This window comes from Lolium perenne, chromosome 5, assembly GCF_019359855.2.
Source record: "Lolium perenne isolate Kyuss_39 chromosome 5, Kyuss_2.0, whole genome shotgun sequence".
Taxonomy (NCBI): domain Eukaryota; kingdom Viridiplantae; phylum Streptophyta; class Magnoliopsida; order Poales; family Poaceae; genus Lolium; species Lolium perenne.
Window position 1 is genome coordinate 234615858 of NC_067248.2, and position 21538 is coordinate 234637395.

Below are 21538 nucleotides of genomic sequence, written 5' to 3' on the forward strand. Positions count from 1 at the left end.
AAAACTAGATCCCATGTTGATAGATTTGGAGATATTTTTTTTCGTACTTCCAATAATATTATGATTGTACATGTGGTGTGTATCTAACTGTACTCGTGTTTCAACTGATAAGTACTTCTGTTTTTAGTGTATTTGGTGCAATTTTTCCCTTTACTCGCTAATTGTACTCGCCCGTGTGCGGGACTGTACCTGTACTTACGCGCGACTGTACCTGCTCGTGTGCGCCACTGTACTTCTGTACATGTATTTGCTTGTGTTCACGACTGTACCTGCTCGTGTGCACGACTGTACATGCCCGTCTGCGTGACTGTACTTGTACTCGCTTGTGTGTTCAACTGTACTCGTGTGTTGTGCGTGATTGTACCTGCGCGGGACGAGTCACGCCGCAGGCACGCGGCGACATACGCGCGTGGCCAGGACGACGTACGCGCGAGGCGACTTAGACTGCTCATAGTGGAAGTAACATAGCTAGTAACATCACACATCTCAAGACATTTCGGTGACATGACATGCCAATAAATGAATAAAGAGAGTGATGTGGTAACTAGCTATGTTACCATAATATCACACACCTCAAGGCAAAATGAGTCTACAACATAATAAATGACACAATGCATGACACCACATATAAGTTACTACCCATTATGAAGGTAGTAACCTAGACTAGTAACATGGCATATGTTACTAGTCTAAGTTACTCCCCACTATGACCAGCCTTAGACTGCTCATAGTGGGAGTAACTTAGATAGTAACATCACACATTTCAATGTATTTTGGTGACATGGCATAGCAATAAATGAAGAAAGAGAGAGGTGGTAACTAGCTATGTTACCATAACATCACACACCCCAAGATAAAATGAGTCTACTAACAAATAAATGAGACTTTGCATGATACCATCTCTAAGTTACTTTCCACTATGAAGGTAATAACATACACTAGTAACTTATGCATGACACCACCTTATATTACTCCTCACTATGAGCAGCCTTACGCGCGGCGCGGGACCGTAAGCCTGGTTCGGCCGGCTCGCTCTTTTGCTGAACGCACGCGCTGCCACGCGTCAAGCGCGCACGAGTCCTGTCGAGTGGGCACTGTCCTTCGCGAAGGTACCCAAACAATTCCCAAGTCAAACTATGCGCAAGCCAAGAGCCCCACGAGACGCAGCAGCATGGACGTACGCCAGCCCAGCATCATCTCTTCTCGCGGCGGGCCTGGCTCTCGAGTCTCGACGAACGTCCATAACGGGCTGGACAGAAGCTCTCGACGGACGTCCATAACGGGCTGGCCAGGAACTCGTGGGCTACTTATCGAGGAAGTTGGGCCCGAAATGATGCAGCCCATAGTAGCACTCCCGGCGCGCACGGGCAAACACGCTTTCGAATTCCCGTTCCGCGTCAAGTTTTAGTCCCACACCGCTCGCGTAAGTTCGACGCTGCGTGTTTATAAGCTAGCCTCACACGAAGGTAATCACCGGGCGGCAGGCCCGGTCAGCAATCAACTCTTGAGAAATTATTATATGTCTGCTGATGTCCATCATCCAGGTCCCTTTGAAGACCACACGACACGTGTGGTTTGCTTTTTATTTTTTTTTGTTAGGCACGTAGTAGTGTTATCAGGTAAAACTAGATCGCGTAGCAAGCCGCGGCAAAAGAAATACACATCTCGCCTTCGGCAACCTAGCTAGCGGATGTTGCCCCCCCCCCCCCCCCCCCTGCCACGTGAACACTTCAGCAGCAAGGATCACGCTGTGCTCTACCCTCACTGACAGCTCATCTGGAGAATTGTTTTTTCACAGATTAAACTACTAAATTATTTGGTGTGTTTAGCTCATTATAGTTTTATTGTTTACTGGAAAATTAGAGTGGTATTGCGAGTGATACAACTGCTCCAATAGTTGATTTCAGTTCAGTCAAATCGCATCCATTTTAAATTCCATACAACCATATGTTCACCAACACTCCGTATTCTAGATAAATCTAAGACATCATTTATGGAACGGAGAGAGTATATGTTTGATACAGACAATGCCCAGCCAGTACAAGCATGCATCATCCTGTTGTGTGAAGAAACAGAAAAGCCGGTGAACAATTTTTTTAAATAGAGGCAAAAACTTTGCCTCATCTATTAATTAAGAAGAATGCTTAATTTTTTTTTTGGAGAGAACAGGACGAAAACCTAAAATAACATGATCAAGCTCACACACCAACATGGCCACATCCAAACCTAATACCCGAAACAACATGATCACACCCACTCTAGCCAACACATGAGACCACAAAGCAAGACATACAAATACTCCAAACACGACACATCGACACCGCGCTGACAAAACATGCCATGACATTGAAGGCACCCATCGAACCACTGCGAATCCAGCGCAGGCAACCGCCAAGGTGGTGAGAAATCGCAAAGCTCTCTGGCTACGACAGCTTCGGGTATGGTTGCCGATAGCTTAGACTTAGCCACCCCAACACCAATAGGAACCATCTGCATGTCGGACTCAGGCGAAACAGAGACAACAACGTTAACAACACACAACTCCTCTCAGAGACAAGAGCCTGACTCTGTGGATAAGCCACATCCGGGATCTCATGCGAGTCGGACCTCACTTCGTCGATAGAAGGAGGCATCACCATAACACCAAATGACTTCTGGAGCTCAGGCATGATCTGCATGACCGGTGAGAAGGGTGGGCGAGTGCGGACGAAAATTGATTGATCTGAAGCGCACCTAGTCACCTGATCTAGTCGAGTTGTTGCTTGTAGAAGAGGTCGTCGAATTCGTGCTTCCAGCATCTAAGCTTCTCACAAACGGCGCCAATGACAAAGGGTTAACCATGGTAATGCAATGATGGACTTGAGTTTCTAGGAAGGATAAGGTTGGTGAATCAACAAACCGATCAACCAAACTAGGCTGTCGACGAAAAGTATGATCAAGGGAGAATCGTCGAGATTGTATTATGCAAGATCTAAGGTTACATGGTATCACGTGTGGTTGAATCTGTCCCCCTCGATGGCTCCTGCTAAGCCTTTATATATTAGGCACCTCGAGGAGTAATTAAGTCAGTTCCTGATATGGGCCTAACTTTCCTATTCTCATCTGTATCGACTCTATGTCGGTTTCGTCATAGGCCTTCGCATATTCCTTCCTGGACTTTACACCAGGAATGGCAATACCGAGTATCCGGTATGGTATACCCATGTCAACCGAAGCCATAACCACCAAGCCCACCCTAGCGCGCGGAGAGAAACAACAATAAAGGCCCGCTCAGCTTGCGTACACTTTGCCAACATCAGGTGTAACCAAAGAATCGGCGGGTGCTCGGGAGAGCCTGCCCAGCGCAGCTTCCCCATTCTAGAAAGTCAAAGCAACTAAACGCAAGCAACCTATGCAAGAAGTCAACAGTCTCGTGGACACGATGGATGGCCTTCTAAAACAAATCGGTCTGCTTCTCCACTGCAGATTGCATATCAGCTAAGGCTAAAGATCCAACGAGAGCAGAAACTAACGCACAAGATAGATAACGAGGCGAACCTACCCTCTGTAGGACCTTGGACTGCACCTCCCCCATCTACAGTATCTAAGGAGGCGATTTGTTAGCGACCGAAGCTTTCCACCTCGCCGACACCGAATCGGCGGTTACCTCTCCCTCCGGCGGCCGCTCCGACGGCAGGGGGACGGGGGAAACCCGATTCGCGTCGTGTATATAACGTAGGCAAGCCTAGGGTGTCCAGCCGGCGGCATCGGGGTGGAAGGGGCGCGGTCAGTTTTGTTTTGCAGGTGGTGGATCCTTCCCTCGATGGAGGCTCTCCGCGGAGGTTCGGCGTCTATCTGCTGCCTCCGTCGAGCTGGAGGTTTTGACTTCCCCTTGCCGGTGTTCGTGGCTCGACGGCGGATCTGGCTCCAGTTGAAGTTTTTGTGGAAGAAGTTGTGGTGGTTCGGTCGACAACGACGGCGTCCTGCGGTGTAGGCCCTTCGGGGCTGGCGATTGGCGACTTCCCTCTCGCTCGGGGACTAGTCTCGATCCAAGGCTTCTAGGAGAGTAGGAGCGACCGCGTGCCACCGATGGCGCCATGGACGGCAGCGTGGTCGAGTTGCAGAGTTGCGTGGACTGTAATTATGCCGAATTAATATCAGCTCCTTTTACTAAAAAAAAACGAGCTCAGAGGGCGCACGGCGTTACGGTGCGTCAAGCTGGAAGGCCCACAGAAGCCAGCCATCATCTCTTCTCGCGCCGGGCCAGACTCTTCGACGGACGTCCATAAAGGGCTGGCCGAAACCTCGTGGGCTACTTTCGGAGGAAGTACGTGCTACCCCGGGCGCGCACAGCCACCACGCCTTCGAACTCCCGTTCTGCATTACGTTTTAATTAGTACCACATCGCTCGCGTAAGAGCAATGAGATATGTTTATAAGCGAAGCCTCGCAGCAAGGTTAGCACCGGGCGGTACGCCCGGTCAGCAACATCAAACATTGAGAAATATATTCTATGATACGATGCTGCTTTGATCTGATATATTCTGCCTTGGTTGTCTATGACATATTCAGGCGCGCTGATATTTGAAGACCACACGACACGTGTGGTTTGCTTTTTGCCTTTTGTTATGTCCAGCTAGGGAGGGATCTGATTGAATTTTGCTCGTACCATTACTATCTTTTACCGTATTTTTTTGAATTCAGATCAAAGTGGATATTGGCGTGTTTTACATTCAAATGCGGATATACCGAATTGTGGATTTAAATCGGAAACGATGCGTACTCGAACTTGAAATAAAAATAGTTGAATATATGCTCTCATCGATAGTTAGTTATAGTTTTTGCAAATCTTAAGAGGGATTTAAACTTTTACTTGTGTAGTTATGAAAAAAAAACACGATTTACACTACAACTCAAGCATTGACGAGATAGCATAAACAAAATCTAAATAGTTGAACCATTATAGTCTAGCAGTGGTAGAAATTTAGAGGTGCCAAATGAATTTGGTAATACTTACCTTGTAATATTGGCCTTGGCTTTTTGTCTTAAAAATCGGATTATCCGAATTATCCTAATTAAATATCGGATTATCCTATACCGTATTTGGAGCACCACTTCGATACAGATATCTTTGTTCACCACATTTTTTACAATCGGACATGAATACACAAACAAATTTGAGGCCGATTTTTGTCGCGGAAATTATCTATCCATTTACACGCTTAGTTCCAGCACAAGGCATCTTTCCATCGAACCCCCACGCATGCGGAAAAAGGCCCGCATTCTCCACCATCACAACAACTGCCGAAAAACCCCACGCTCTCTCATACTGCTTCTGGCAACCAGTTTCGCCAGATGGCTGGGAAGAGGAGCTTCCGAGGAAGCCCTGCCTCCTCCTTGCAGCAACAAAAGGAAAACTTCGTACCACATCTCCCGCCCTTCACAGCATCGCCGACACCGTTGTTTCGCCAACCACCATCGGCAGCACGGCCGGCTAGCGTGGACGGCCGCAACCGGCAGCAGCACTGCAGCAATTCTGGCCGACTCTGAGTGCTCCCTAGCCTAATGGGCCAGGGGCACATGCCCCTCAAGGCCCAGCCGGCCAACCCCTAGGGTTTTCCTAGGGGGGATCAACTTGGGGGGGGGGAGGAAATCTCTCTCCCCCCACTTGGCCGCCGCCCCCTAACCCTAGATGGGAAAGGGGGCCACCCCACCGACCTGGCCCCCTATATAAAGAGGGGAGGGGGTGGCCGGCCACCCATCCCATCATTGTCCCCTCCTTTGGCCGCCTCTCTCCTCCACCGTACGCTGCTCTGGCTTAGGCGAAGCCCTGCAACTTTTCTTCCTCCACCACCACCAACACGCCGTCGTGCTGCTGGAACTTGGAGGAGATCTACCACACCTCCGCTGCCCGCTGGAACGGGAAGAAGAAGGGCTACATCGACACCGTACGCGCGATCGAGTACGGAAGTGCTGCCGGATTGCAGCACCGGGGACGATCGTCTACATCAACAACGAGATTAATCTCGTAAGCTTTGGAATCTTTGAGGGTTAGTCTCATCTCCATCTCGTTGCTTCGATCTTGTAGATTAGATCTTGGGTGTTCCATAGATTAAATCTTGGATTTATTCATCTTTGCGGTAGGAATTTTTTTGTTTTCCATGCAACGAACCCCTTCAGAAGAACGCAAGCTGCAGAGACAATGCCTTCAACAAGGTAACGATGAAACACGCCATCATCATCCGCCATTACTATCTTTGTTAGCTTTTTGCCTTTTGTTACGTCCAGCAAGGGAGGGATCTGATTGAATTTTGCTCGTACCATTACTATCTTGTACTATCTTTTACCGTATTTTTTCGAATTCAGATGATCAAAGTGGATATTGGCCTGTTCTAGATTCTAATGCGGATATACCGAATCGTGGATTTAAATCGAAAATGATGTGGACTCGAACATGAAATAAAAATAGTCGAATATATGCTCTCATTGGTAGATAGTTATAGTTTTTGCAAATCTTAAGATGGATTTAAACTTTTAATCTTGTGTAGTTAAGAAAAAAACACGATTTACACTAAAACTCAAGCATTGACGAGATAGCATAAATAAAAACTAAATAGTTGGACCATTATAGTGTAGCAGTGGTAAAAATTTAGAGGTAGACGTGCTCGCCAAATGAATTTGGTAATACTTACCTTTGTAAGATTGGCCTTGGCTTTTGACTCAAAAAATCAGATTATCCGAATTAAAACCTTTGAATTATCCTAATTAAATATCGGATAATCCTTATCCGCATACTTTGCTATACCATATCCTATACCGTATTTAGAGCACCACTTGTAACATATATCTTTATCCACCAGATTTTTTTTACATCGGATATGGATACACAAACGGATTTGAGGCCGATTTTTGTCGTGGAAATTATCTATCCATTTACACCCTTAGCTCCAGCATAAGGCACCTTTCCGTCGAACCCCCACGCATGCGGGGAAAAAAGGCCCGTATTCTTTTGCTCCGACCGAATCCACCTTCGCAAGAACTGCCAAAAAAAACCCCACGCTCTCTCATACTGCTTCTGGCAACCAGTTCCGCCAAATGGCTAGGAAGAGGAGCTTCCGAGGAAGCCCTGCCTCCTGCTTGCAGCAACAAAAGGAAAATCCGTACCACATCTCCCGCCCGCTCACAGCATCGCCGACACCGTTGATTCGCCAACCACCATCGGCAGCATGGACGGCCGCAACTGGCAACAACACCGCCTCATGTTGCAGCAATTCCGGCCGACTTTGAGTGTATCTATGTTAAAGTTGTGATTACAACTACAAGAAGTACGCCCGTGCGGAAGTAGATTCGGCGGCACGGGAGTGCTTCCTTAAAAACAAACAAGTCCTCACAAAGGTCAGCCTTTTGCTAGTGTTATCTAATAATAATGTTTTTTGAGCAAGTATATCCAATAATGTTCCCTCAAAAACAAAGTATACAGTAATATTTGATTTAATCGAAGAATGGCTATGAGATTTTTGGTAAGACAAAATTGTAGAAGGAGCCCACTCGAACGACCGAAACCTCTCCTCCTCCCCGATCCAATGAGATCGCGCCGCCGGTCTCTGCCACCCCAAACCTCGCCGGCCACCTGGTCTCCTCCAACTCCGGCGCGTCCTCCACTCCTCCCCGCCGCCAACTCCTGTCCCCTGTCCCGAGTTACCATAGCGGGTTCTGGCGGCGCCACCCTCTCCGCCGCCCGTGGCGATTCCCTGTCCTCGCAAGTCCACAACCTCACGTGGCACGCCTCGTGCGCGTCCACGTCGCGTGAACGAACGAATGAATCGACAAGAAGCCTAGCCGCCGCATTCTTTCCTCCACCTCCGTCTCTTAACTTTTTCCCCAAGCTCAACTCTCCGCCCCGTCTCCCCCGATCTCGGGCGAGACATGTCCTGGCGATGGGCTCTCGCGCGGCGCGTCGCCACGCTGGTCGGCGGGGGCGCGAGCGGAGCTGCCCAGGCGCAGCGGCTCTTCTCCTCGTCGGGCGCCCTCCTGGGGAGGCAGTTTACTCCGCCGTCCCAGATTCGGAACCAGGTCCCCCTCCTTCCCTCCTACCATTTTTTCCTTCTGTCCTCAGCGGATATCGTAGTGGGTTCTGGTGGCGCCTGTCGCGTTCTGTGATTCTGGTCGGTCCAGGTAGCGCCGGACCTGCCCGCAATGTGTTTGTGTTTCTGCCGATTAGTGTAGCTCCGCGGGGAAATCATGCGGTCTCGTCTCCCTAGTTGCAAATTGTCGGTGTACACATCAATTAGCCCTTACTGAATACTGATGGTTTTTCATTTTTTACTAATTGTAGTAAAGCAAAGAGAATTAAATGAAACTGATGACTTGCTTGTCGGTTTCTAATGGTATTGGTCGGCAGGCGACCATGCCTTTTATAACTGGAGATAGATTGGATAAGCCTTGTGTTATGCTGATAGGTTATCTAGCTTTTGGTGTGGACTAGTATTAGCTGGTGGCACTGCTTTCGTGAGCTCAAGATGTCTACATGGCGCTACCTAATTCGTCATTATTGATGTTTTTGATACTTGTTTACTGATTTTAGCAAGTCACTTGGTTTCATAGTTCAACCACTGCAAAAGGTAAAAATAATTAAGGAGGGCAGGAATAGTAACCGGTGGATTTATCGTCAGTTTTTAATGGGATTGCTTGATTAGGTGACCACGTCTTATTCAAGTGTGGAGTGGATTAGCCTTCTGCTATGCTGATACGGTCTCTACTTTTGGTGTGGATTAGTAGGTGGTGGCTTGCAGAGGAGCTACTTTTGTGAGCTCCCGGTGGATACATGATGCCACCCAGTACCAGACTCGCCAAGATGGAGCTTCGAGGGCTGAAGTAGGTGAACCCTTGTTTTTTTCAATGATTTGCTTTCGTGCTGCTCGTTTGTTTTGTTAATGGATCTTTTTATTGTACCTGAAACCAATAGTTCCGAGCTTAATAAAGAAACTGTGCATCACTACTGGCAGATCACAACATTATCCTGCTACTACATGCCACCTGAATGCATGATTATGGATTTTTAAGTGTGTGAAATGCCACATGTCTAAACACAGATATGTAAAATGGGCTGTTGCAAAACAGAATCATAGTTGCTAGATCCACAAATTATCTGCTACACGGGTCGCCGTCACTCCATGTTTTGCTTATTGACTGCTGCTATTTGATAGTATAGCCTTGCCATTCTTATGGCTCTCTTATTTGTGGCATTTTTTCTGATACACTGTGCAACATGTGAGTGGCTTCTTCTGGACCATCAATTGTTAATTGGCTTGTTATGGAGAAACATAACGAGCTTGGAATGGAATCAAAATGCTGTATGACAAGCCTAACAAGACAGCCATGCATTATCCCCTACATAAACTTGGAACTTGAATAAATTGATTTTTTCCCTTTAATCAGAGAAAAGTATGTTTGATGTTCCAAGCACGTGACCACTTACATAGAGGTCGAAGAGAATTTTGGCTTAAGTTTGCCTTGGCAATGTGATTATGCTGTTGGGAAATGAAGGATAATGCTGATTTAATTCTTATAATAAATGACCACCGAAAACCTCTTTTTTTGCTATTCCATTAGAAAGCTAATTATGGAAAATGTAAGTATTACTATTCCCTGAAGAGCGACCTTCTCTTTCTCTCAGGAACAGCAGGATCCATTTGAGTTGGTTGCTGATGAGCTATCAATTCTTGCAAATAGACTACGGTCGATGGTTGCTGCTGAGGTTAGTACCGAGTAATTCCTATTCATATCAACTCTTTGTTGAAGTTAGGCTGCTGGTGGCACCGTGTTTAGATGCTTCGTTTATCTAGTTATCACCACATTCTCAGACCTACCAATTTCACCTAAGCGAGCACTTTTTGTTTTTGCTTTCGCAGGTCCCTAAACTAGCATCAGCTGCTGAATATTTCTTTAAAATGGGAGCTGAGGGAAAAAGATTCCGACCTACGGTAGCACATCTATCTTTTTTATTTATTTAAGTCAATATTACGTATTACAGCATCATTTTAATCTTTAATTGTCTTCCTATCTTGTGCATTGAATGCACTGATTTATTATATTGGCAGGTTTTGTTGCTGATGGCATCAGCTCTGAAATTCCCAGTATCAGAATCAACAGATGGTGGAGTTTTCGGTCTAGTGGCAAGTAAGCTGCGCACACGGCAGCAAAACATTGCCGAGATAACTGAAATGATCCACGTTAGTATGGCGGCTGACCTTCTGATCAGACCCATTATGGTTGTCTTCTACTTTCTCAAGCTGACATCTATTACAGGTCGCAAGTCTATTGCATGATGATGTTCTGGATGATGCTGACACTAGGCGAGGTGTCATTTCGTTGAATTGCATTATGGGCAACAAGGTATTGCACCACACAATTGCAATATAGTAAACTAAGTGAATCAGCGGTGTCCTCCGTCCTCGGCACTAAGAACTAAAAGTTACTTTAGTAGTTAGCAAACAAAGAAAAGCTTGATCTTCCAAGAAAATGCTCCCTACCACTCTGCAGGAAGCTTTAGCTGGGCATCATTATTTAAGATTTGTTTTCTGCCAATCTGAATTGTCTTGGCATCAGTATTCCTGAAATTCTTATGTGTGCAGCTTTCTGTTCTGGCTGGTGACTTCCTCCTGTCTAGGGCATGCGTGGCACTTGCGGCTCTTGGGAATACAGAGGTACATCAATATTATTTATTTATGCAAAACATTAATTGGTGTATGTATTTTGTATGTTCCTCTAATGATGCGAAAATTAAAGTTGTTATGCTTTATGCTGGCTACTAGATTGGCTTTAGACTTTTGACTTGTTCTTCCACCCAGCTGGATCTCTAGACATTTACTTGTCCTAATAAAAAAACTTTTTTCGCAATATATAAGGTATTATTAAGCATCAATTATGAACCAGTTTGTTCCTGTATTAGTATTATTTGTACTTTGCACTGGGCATGATCATTAGTTCCTTCACAGCATGTCCTAGCTGAGCTCATGTTTCCTACTGATGTCAATTGGTGGTCACTGTCTGTTCACTTCCTTTCCCCCCTGCTGATATTAGCCAATAGATTTGTTGCAAACACTTGAGATGGTGGTCCTGTTTTGTAGCAAAGTTGTCTAGCTGTATTTTTTATCATAGCAACCTATTGGTTGGTGTTATTATACTACCTCTGTTCCAATGAATAAGGCATATGCTTTTTCTGAAAAGTCAAACTATGTAAAGTTTGACCAAATTTTTAGAATAAATCATTAACATGTACATTACAAATTTTATATTGTTGGATATATCATGAAATATATTTTCATATGAAATCTATATAACATTATAGTTGTTTGTAGTTTTTTCTAAAAGTTTGGTCATACTTTACTTTGCTTGACTTTAAAAAATATATAAGCCTTATTCATTGGAACGGAGGGAGTATATCTGTTATAGCACATGAATATTTTGCTTTTTTCCGTTCGAAAAGTATTTAGCTACGGAGTAGTTAATATTAAGCTGGCAGTCTCATTTTTAGGGGCTCATGTATCTTGTTTTCTTTTCCCCAGTTCAAGCTTATGCATTCAACTGAATTATCACTCACAAATATTGTCCTTGCCTATTTTCCGTTTCCCAGCTGAGCTCATATTGTAATTCCAGGTTGTTCCTTATGTTTGCAGTACTTGCGAGCTCTGTTTCTTGCAAGTATATTACTCTACTTAATCAACCTAATTTATGCAGGTGGTATCTCTAATGGCAACTGCGGTGGAACATCTAGTCACTGGCGAAACTATGCAAATTTCAACAAGCAGAGAGCAACGGCGAAGGTTAACTATTTATCTCTGTCATGATTCCAGTTCATCGCATCACATCTAACAACTAAAACCAAGAGATATCCTAAAATTAAAAACTAAAACCAAGAGATGCAGGATAAAAGATGCTTGGACATATTTGCTTCTTTATTTACTATGTTTCCTCATTTTATTTTGATGTCATTGTTTGTTGGTTCTGATATGATATTTAAAAATCGTGCAGTATGGAATACTACTTACAGAAAACATACTACAAAACAGCATCATTGATATCAAATAGTTGCAAGTCTGTTGCTATTCTTGCTGGGCACACTGCTGATGTTTCATTGCTTGCATATGAGTATGGACGAAACCTGGTTTGTAAAGCATCTTGCAGTTCTCTCTTTTTTATCCCATCTAATGTTCTCCTGTTAGCGTGGCAGGAAATTAATTAACTCGATATCATTGCAGGGTCTAGCGTTCCAGTTGATCGATGATGTTCTTGATTTCACAGGCACATCTGCATCACTTGGAAAGGGTTCATTATCTGATATTCGTCATGTAATGGCAGCCCTCTTGTTCTTGTTATATTTTATTTGCAATGTCTATTGTCTGAAATTGCCGTTTGCCCTTCAAAGTTCCAACTACTTGGAATATCGTTTGTCAGCCTTCATTAGGGCATGTATACATAAAATTTTGCTGGCCAAATGATGCTACATTGGCTTATATGCATAGACTGCGTCTTGTCTGACACTAAAACGTGTGTTGCCGTAATTGCATTAACCACTGTCTTGAACTTGTCACCCCCATGCTGTGTAGATAAGAGTACTTCTCACAAAGGAGGACTCGCATAATTGTGTCTTTTTTAGCCGTCATTATATCGCAATACACTTCACATACTGCTGAAAGAATAATAATTGCCTATGCATTGTGGTAGTGCAAGTGAAAGTTAGATGCAAAATGCAGCTAACAAAGAGCTTTTGTATCAAAATACTAAAAATACTTGTTTTCTTAATGCTCACCTACTTAACGAATTACCAGTATATCCAGTTAGAAATGTGTCAACCGAGGAGAACATTCTGCTGTTTCTCTTGTTTACTCTTGGCCGCGCAGGCAGCGGTTGTTTTTCTCTTGACATAATGACATTCATGATGCAGGGAATCATTACTGCCCCGATGCTATATGCAATGGAAGAATTCCCACAACTACATGATGTTGTTGACCAGGGTTTTGACAATCCTGCAAATGTTGATCTTGTGAGTTATTATTTTGTATCAAGAATGGGTGCTGTCTTTTTCATTGTTCATTTTATCCTACCTATAGGGTAAAAACAAACAATACTCCTACTCCCTCGGTCTCATGAAACTTGTCTTAGATTTGTCTAAATTTGGATGTATCCACACACTAGATATTGTCTTGATACATCCAAGTTGAGACAAATCTAAGACAACTTCAATGGGATGGGGGGAGTACATCTTTTGGAATGTTACACTTCAATACAGATGCTCATTATGCTATGATGCATAAGCGTCATTTTTGTAGACAGTCCATTTGGACAATTCAGAGAACAGATTTTCAACAAAGATGTACCTATATTCCATTATTTTAGAACTTAGTCATTCAACCAGGAGTTTGAATTGAGATAGCTATTAGCTAACATAGTAGTCACCATATGATTCGTATCCACACCATGTTGAGAAAAACTGTGTTGACCTGTACTTGCAAATCACAGGCCTTGGACTACCTCCAGAAGAGCCGGGGTATCGAAAGAACAAAAGAGCTTGCACGAGAACATGTTAACCTTGCGATCAAGGCCATAGAAGCTCTCCCAGACAGTGACGATGAAGATGTTCTGATTTCAAGGCGTGCTCTTATTGATATCACACAGAGAGTCATCACGAGGACAAAATAGAAAGATTATTCACAAGGTGAAGATAAGACAGAACTCCGCCACATGTGTAGACCACTTGGAAAATTTTGCACGAGAATTGGTCATTGCATTCTTTCCATCGCCGAGGTTTCTTGCAGCTTTAGGATTATATTTCCTGGTAATCATCCTAGTTGGAGCCGTAGTGGTTTTTACTTTTTAGTTACTGTTGGATAAGAATATGTGTATTAGTTAGTATACCGCCGATTGGCAATTGCAATGACAGTAACAATACAAATGGAAGTATTTAACATGTTATACGAGGGAAAAGTGTAGCTTTCTTGTTGGGCAAGCTAGATATTGCATCTGTTAACCCAGGAATAATTTATGTTCTCTGTACCCTTCGTGTCTTGAACAGAGCCCTACTATTATCTCATTTTGGCACATTCTGCATTTATGCGAGGTCAGATGCCTTGCAATTGGGTTTATTGATCTGAATAAATTAGAATGTCAAACAGCGAATTGATTGATCAAAATTGGATGTCGTGAGTTAGGCTTTGGTACTAGGCTTGTCTCCAGAACCTCTGTGCTCCGGCCTGCAAAACGATGGCATGATCGAACAATGTTACTTCTACTTAGATTGTCGAAACTAAGAATGATCATCAAACAATGACATTTGCTTGTGCTCTGCATACTGAAACACATCTATATATATAGCCAAAGCCGCATCACTTAATTTGGAACAGAGGTATCATCAGCCGTACATGGTCCAGTAACTCCAAGCTTCATATGCAGTATTATCGAAAAAAGAACACATAATGAAAGGCACAAACAACAGAAGCAACAGCTAACTATTAACAGGGAGATCCATTTAGTAAGCCAAGATGGAGCTCTTGCACCTCCTTTTTTTACCAAGAGAAATCCACCTCTTCATCATTGTCCTGCTCCATTTCGTTAATGGATACAGCGAAGTCAGCATCCCACACTGAATCGAAATAGACAGTCTCTTCCATTGTATCTACAAACAGAGTCCCGTACTTGCCTTGACTGATAAGTTCTTCAGTACTTCCCTTGACCGATAAGGTCTTCATTGCGCACTGAATTTTTTCCACTAGCCATATCCTCGAATTCCATGCAGCGCCGAACGGTATGTTTCTGAAGTTGGATGTATAATATTGATCCCTTCGCACTCACAGTGAAAGCAGCGGCCTGTTCTCAAAAGCAAAATAAAAAGCATCAAATGCACAAATGATCATATTAGGACATGACAGTATGCAACCACATCACTCAGTCTTTCATTTCTTATCTCTGCTTGGTGAATCACCTAGGACTGAGGGCATGCATGCACAATACATTAATCATTAAGTGGCATATGTATAGCATTGCATATGGCATACTATTGAAGTACTCCCTCCGTCATATAACTTATATTTTATTGATCAAAGTTTTGGCTCGAAATACGAAGTGGTTTTACATATAAAAACGGAGGGAGTAACAAGAATAAGGTCATGAGCATAACCAACCGCTCTTTCTATCTATATTCCCTTGGGGATGCAAAGTCACAAGTAGGACCATTATTGTTGTTCTTTTGATAGGGAACATCAGTTAGAGTTACTGGAATGTATCCAAACTTTTGCATCCTTGGCACATGTCAGATGCGGCAGAACAAGAGTCAGACATATTACCAAGAATCCTCTTAACAAATGATCCAGGAGGATACAAAGGAATGGGGCTTCGAGCAGTTATACCAGCCAGCCAGGTCAATGCGTAGAATCAGGAAGAGGTGGATGGTGAGAGGCGAAGGAGATAGAACTAGCACAGAGAGGGGAATGTGAATGGAGATTGCACATCAAACAGGCTCCTGCACCTTGAGTAGCTTGAGGTGGTTTTGTGTTGCTGCGTCTCATTCTTATCTAAACATCAGATTGCAGTAATCACAACAAGTTGGAAAGGCATAATAAAAGGCACAAATAGCACAAGAAACAGTTAACTATTAACAAAGAGACCCTTATTGTAAGCCATTAACTCTTGCGTCTCCTTTTTTAACCAAGAGAATTCTTCCTCTTCATCCCTATCTTGCTCCATCTCGTTAATGGATACAGCAAAGTCACCGTCCCATGCAGAATCAAAATAGACACAGTCATCTTCCATTGTATCTATAAACAGAGTCCCGTACTTTGCTTGACTAATAAGTTCTTCGTTAGACACTGGATTTTTCCCACTAGCCATATCCTCGAATTCCGTGCAGCGCCCATGGTATGTTTCTGAAGGTGGATGGATAATCTTGATCCCTTCACACTCACAGTGAAAGCAGCGGCCTTTTCTCAAAAGCAAAACAAAAGAGATCATGTCAACTTAACATGTATATCACTTCAATACTAATGAGTAATTATCTACCAAGCTGCTGACAAAAACAATCCTAATGTCTCTAGACGGGTGATGGGTCGTTTTCGCAGGGCCCTTGATGATCTGGAGCTGCGTGACCTCCCCCTGAATGGTCGTCGTTTCACCTGGTCAAATGAGCGCGAGAATCCCACTCTCGAGCGCCTGGACCGTGTTTTCTGCTCTGTTGATTGGGAAGCTGGACATCCAAACTGTCTGCTGACTTGTGCGGCTACTTTGATCAGTGATCACTGTCCTCTCCTGCTGCACACTGAAGTTACTCATTGTCAACACCGCAGATTCCATTTTGAGACCTTTTGGCCGCAGATTCCTGGTTTTCATGAGACAGTGCAAGCTGCCTGGGCTGAACCTGCTTTTGGAAATCCTATCACAGCCATTGACCACAAGCTCCGCACCCTTGGTCATCGCCTCAAATCGTGGAGTGATAAAAATGTGGGCAACATTAGGATGCAGATTGAGTGTGCTAAGGAACTCATCTACAGATTTGATGTAGCTCAGGAATCCCGTCCGCTGAGCCTCTTGGAAGGCTGGTTTAGGCGTGAACTAAAGAAGAAGTTTTTAGGTCTCTGCTCCCTCCAACGTACTATTGCTCGACAGCAATCGCGTATCCTCTGGCTCAAGGAAGGCGAGGCCAATACCAAATTCTTTCACCTCCATGCCAATCACCGGCGCCGCAAGAATTTCATCTCTCAAATTAGCCATAATGGTGATATCCTGGTCGACCAGAACCTCATTGAAGATGCCTTTGCCAACCACTTTGAGGATGTTTTTAGTGCCCCTGCTGACCGTGACTTCTCCCTGAATCTGGATGCCTTGGGACTGCCCCGTTTTGAACTTTCTCACCTCGATGCTGAGTTCTCTAAGGAAGAAGTTCTCGCTGCCATCAAGGACATGCCAAGTGACCGTGCTCCGGGACCTGATGGGTTTACTGGCTGTTTCTTCAAGTCGTGCTGGTCTGTCATAAAAGAGGATATTATGGCAGTCTTTGCAGCTGTTCATTGTGGTCGTGCTCACGGTTTCTCCAAGATCAACAAGGCCCTTGTCACTCTTCTCCCTAAGAAGCTGGATGCATCCGAGATCCGGGACTATAGACCTATCAGCCTTGTGCATAGTGTGGCCAAGCTAATTGCAAAAACCATGTCCCTTCGTCTGGCCCCTATTCTGCCATCCATGGTCACTCCCAATCAATCGGCTTTCATTCGTGGTCGTACTATTCAGGATAACTTCATGCTTGTTCAGCAGCTAGCTAAGTCCTTTCACTCTGCCAATGCCCCAACTGTCTTGCTGAAGTTAGACATTGCCAGAGCTTTTGATACAGTATCTTGGTCGTTCTTGGTCGAGCTTATGCAGCATCTTGGCTTTGGGCATATTTGGATTAATCTGTTCTGCTTGTTGCTGTCAACCGCCTCTACCAGAATTTTGGTCAACACCAATCCCTCCGCTGAATTCTTCCACCACTGTGGTGTCAGGCAGGGGGATCCCCTATCCCCAATGCTCTTTGTTCTGGTTATGCAGGTATTTCACTACTTGGTCGACCTTTCTGCTCGTTTGGGATTGCTTGCAGCTCTGCCGGGCAGCCGGGGTGCTTGCCGCACATCTCTTTATGCTGATGATACCGTGATCTTCTTCAAGCCCACCCTCAGTGACTGTGATACCATCAAGCAATTGATACAGATGTTTGGGGAAGCCACTGGTCTACATACTAATATCCTCAAGAGTGCAGCTACTCCGATCAGATGTTCTGGGATGGATAGGCAGCTAATTGCTGATCAGTTGCTTTGCCCTGTCCTTGACTTTCCTATCACCTACCTTGGGGTGCCTCTGTCCATTTACAAGCTGCGGGCCCAGGACCTTCAACCCATCATCGACACCCTCCACCGCAAGCTCTCTGGATGGCATGCCAACCTCCTCTCTAAGGGAGATCGCCTTGTGTTGGTCAAGTCTGTGCTATCTGCAGTCCCCATCCACACTATGTTAGCTACTGATATCCCCAAACCTGTTAGTGAGGCTATCGTCAAATGCCAACGGAAGTTCTTCTGGTCTGCTGGTCGCAATGATGGCGGTGGGGGCTGTGCCATCGCCTGGAAAGATGTTTGTCGTCCTGTTGAGATGGGAGGCCTTGGCGTTCTAGACATCAAACGCCTGAGTTGGGCACTGCGTGCCAGATGGCCCTGGCTCCGCCGTGTTGACCCTGCGAAACCATGGGCCATGTTCCCTATCCGCTCCAATGGTCATGTTGAGGCTCTTGTTCATTTGGCCACCTCGATCAAGCTAGGCAATGGCACCAAGGTGCTTTTCTGGTCTGACAGATGGATCGCCGGACAGAGTATTTCCCAACTTGCTCCAGCTGTCCTTGCTGCTGTTCGCCCCAACGCTGTCAGCTCCAGATCTGTTGCTGAGGGTCTTACCAACAACTCTTGGATCAGGGACATCTCTGGAACTCTCTCCGTTGAAGGGGTCCTGCAGTTTCTGCTTTTGGTTGATCTCTCTGAAGCTCAAGTACTGTCACCTGCCACGGAGGATGAGTTCATCTGGAATCTCTCGAGCTCCGGTCTATACTCTAGCAAGTCTGCGTATAATGCCCTTTTTGCCGGAAGAACTTTATCTCCGCACCATTTGGCAATTTGGGATTGTTGGGCTCCCCTCAAGTGCAAAGTGTTTGCTTGGCTTGCTGCGGCTGATCCCTGCTGGACCGGTGAGCGCAGGCTGCGACATGGCCTGTCTACTTCTGACACCTGTGCTGTTTGTGATCAAGAATCTGAGTCAATTAGCCATCTCCTGCTGCAATGCCCTTTTGCCAAGCAAGTCTGGTTCCATTCCCTGTCTAAACTTGGCTTGCAGGCCTGTTTGCCAGGCCCTGATGAGACTTTCTCGTCTTGGTTTGAGACGGCTGCCACTCGTGTTGCCCCCAGCCTGCTCAAGGCTGCAAGGTCCATCATCATCCTCACCCTGTGGAGAATTTGGAAATCCAGGAATGATGTCGTCTTCAACAACCTGAGCCCTTGTCACATGGATCTCTCTCTCTCTATCCTCGAGGAGGCTCGGCTATGGATTCTTGCCGGCGCCAAGGAGTTACGTCGCTTACCTCTCCATGCTCGACCTCCGGACTCTCCCTATGTATAGTTTTCTTCTTCTTTTCTTCTTTTTGTCCTTGTTTTTTAGATCTTTTGTTTTGTTTCTCTGTCTTTCTCTTGTAGCGCTGCTACAGTTTGTACAGTTTTTCCGCCTCTTTGCGGCTCCTTCTAATATACAAAGACACTCGCTTAGGCGTGTGTTAGAGAAAAAAAACTAATGAGTAATTATAACAATAAAAAACATCAACTGCACAAATGTTCATATTAGGAGATGACATCCGTCAGTCATATCACAATCTCTGATTTGTGCAGGATCAAGAACCACTTAGGGCAGAGAGCATGTATGCATAATACATTAATCATTAAGAGTGGCATATAGCATTGCATATGCCATACTATTGAAGTAGCAAGGATGAGGTCATGAGGGTAATCAGTCAGCATTTCTATCTGTATTCCCTTGGGGATGCATAATACATTAATCATTAAGAGTGGCATATAGCATTGCATATGCCATATCATACTATTGAAGTAGCAAGGATGAGGTCATGAGGGTAATCAGTCAGCATTTCTATCTGTATTCCATTGGGGATGCAGAGCCACAGGTAGGACCATTGCTGCTGCTCCTTTGATTGCGGAGATACCTAATATGATTACATGATGATAGCCAGAACATCACTTAGTGTTGACCGGTATGCATCCAATTTTTCGCATCCTTCGCACATTTCGGATACGGTGCAACACGTGTTAGGCATACTTCCAAGAATCCTCTTAACGGATCAGCCAGGACTCCAGGAGGATACAAGGAATTGGGCTGGAGCAGTTCAGATACCAGCCAGGTTTGCGAGCAATGCGAAGAATCAGGAAGAGGTGGATGGTGAGAGGCGAAGGAGATAGAACTAGAATAGAGAGGGACATGAGAATGGAGATTGCACATCAAACAGCCTCCTGCACCTTGAGTAGCTTGAGGTGGTTTTGCGTTGCTGCGTCTCATTCTTAGCTAAACATCAGACTGCAGTAATCACAACAAGTTGGAAAGATCCCTATCTAAATTAGAGAGGATGGCAAAGGGGACCAGATATGATGGTAAATTGGCAATTGACTAGGCAATTAGAACACATGCTATGTTGGTGGTAACTGCATTATACAGATATTGCAGACTAGTTTTGTTTATGGTAAAAGGTGTAATCTAGTTTTTCTTTAATCATCACGAAAGTAAACTTAACATTTGAACTACTTGCAAATACACCATTTCAGATTTTAAGAAACTTTATCCTAAATATGGACATTTGTCCGAGTTCAACATAATTTGCGACAATATGTTCACAACAAACTACCTCACAGCGTCCATCAAACCGATTCTAGTATGATTTATGGGCAACTAGATTCACATACTGTCAAATAAGCATGGATTCTCTAGGTATTTATCAAGGATCCATGGTTACTCATCAGGGGCATAAGTGCAGAACAAACTAAATTTCTAGTTGATTTTATGATTTGTCGAATATATCTGTTCTGATTTTCTGTATATTATGTAACACTGTAAGCATCCTTTAAAAGGATTATTATGATACATAAGCTACTAAGTAGCCATGTGAGGAAAAATGATATATCCAGACCTGAATTTATGACTGAGAGGAGCATACCAGCATCTTTTGATGGCTCTAATATAGGGCAGCACAAAGATGCCACATCTTCATCAATGTTGGTACACTCAATGAAGAAGAGTGTGGGAACTGCATCAGCATCAGCAATCTGTGAACCTTTTCGTTTTGCCAAGATGTTCATGTGAGAAAATGGGTATTTGTAGTCGCCTGGGATGTAGCATATACCATGCTCAGGTATTTCAGCGTTTACATCACAGATAACATGAAGTTCATATTCCTGTCCCTATATTCAGATAAGGACAAAATCAGCAATCAGAGGTACTGCTAAGAGAAGATGTAACAGGACCCAAAAAAAAAAACTCACCACTCGTTCTGCAAATCTGAGCAATGCAGCTTTAACCCTTTTGAGAATTGCACGATGGAAAGCCTTAAATTTCCTACGTTTGCCTGCGATAACATCGGAGGCGTGCATGTTCAATTCTGGAACCAGCTTGGGAGATTTACTAGGCGGAAACCTTTGTGTTAAAGTTTCAGATATGGTACAGACATCACTGGAGGAGAGCATCCGGCTAACCTTAAGCGTTGAATGCAGGGTTTCTTCCATCACTGGCACTACCCTTGTTGCAAATTCTACAAACGCAGTAGGGCTGGGATGACACGCTGCAAGAGAGGCGGCATCATAGGCCTCGGAGTGCGAAAAGGGGAAGGCCTGCTCATGACCATCTTCTTTTGCGCTCATAATGACCCTATCAAGCTGGGCGTTGCTGATAAGCAGGTACCTCATAGCTTGGTATGTGGAAAGGGCCGGAAAGAGGACACAAAC

At 44.6% G+C, this 21538-nt stretch overlaps 1 protein-coding gene across 3 annotated transcripts; it reads left to right on the top strand.

Moving 5' to 3' along the window:
* Positions 1–7782: 7782 nt before the first annotated feature.
* On the top strand, positions 7783–14035 carry LOC127302289 (solanesyl-diphosphate synthase 1, mitochondrial). Of its 3 annotated transcripts, none has more exons than XM_051332695.2 (12): positions 7783–8051; positions 8757–8852; positions 9655–9735; positions 9890–9961; positions 10079–10210; positions 10287–10373; positions 10613–10684; positions 11718–11803; positions 12012–12144; positions 12239–12328; positions 12925–13023; positions 13500–14035. In XM_051332695.2, exons 1-12 carry the CDS (start codon positions 7905–7907, stop codon positions 13677–13679), a joined length of 1275 nt encoding a protein of 424 aa, XP_051188655.1. In that variant the 5' UTR covers positions 7783–7904; the 3' UTR covers positions 13680–14035. The 3 variants fall into 3 exon arrangements, with proteins under 3 accessions (XP_051188655.1, XP_051188657.1, XP_051188656.1); XM_051332697.2 differs by having other exon boundaries at positions 7937–8051; positions 8754–8856; XM_051332696.2 differs by having other exon boundaries at positions 7937–8051; positions 8754–8852.
* The last annotated feature ends 7503 nt before the right edge of the window (positions 14036–21538 follow it).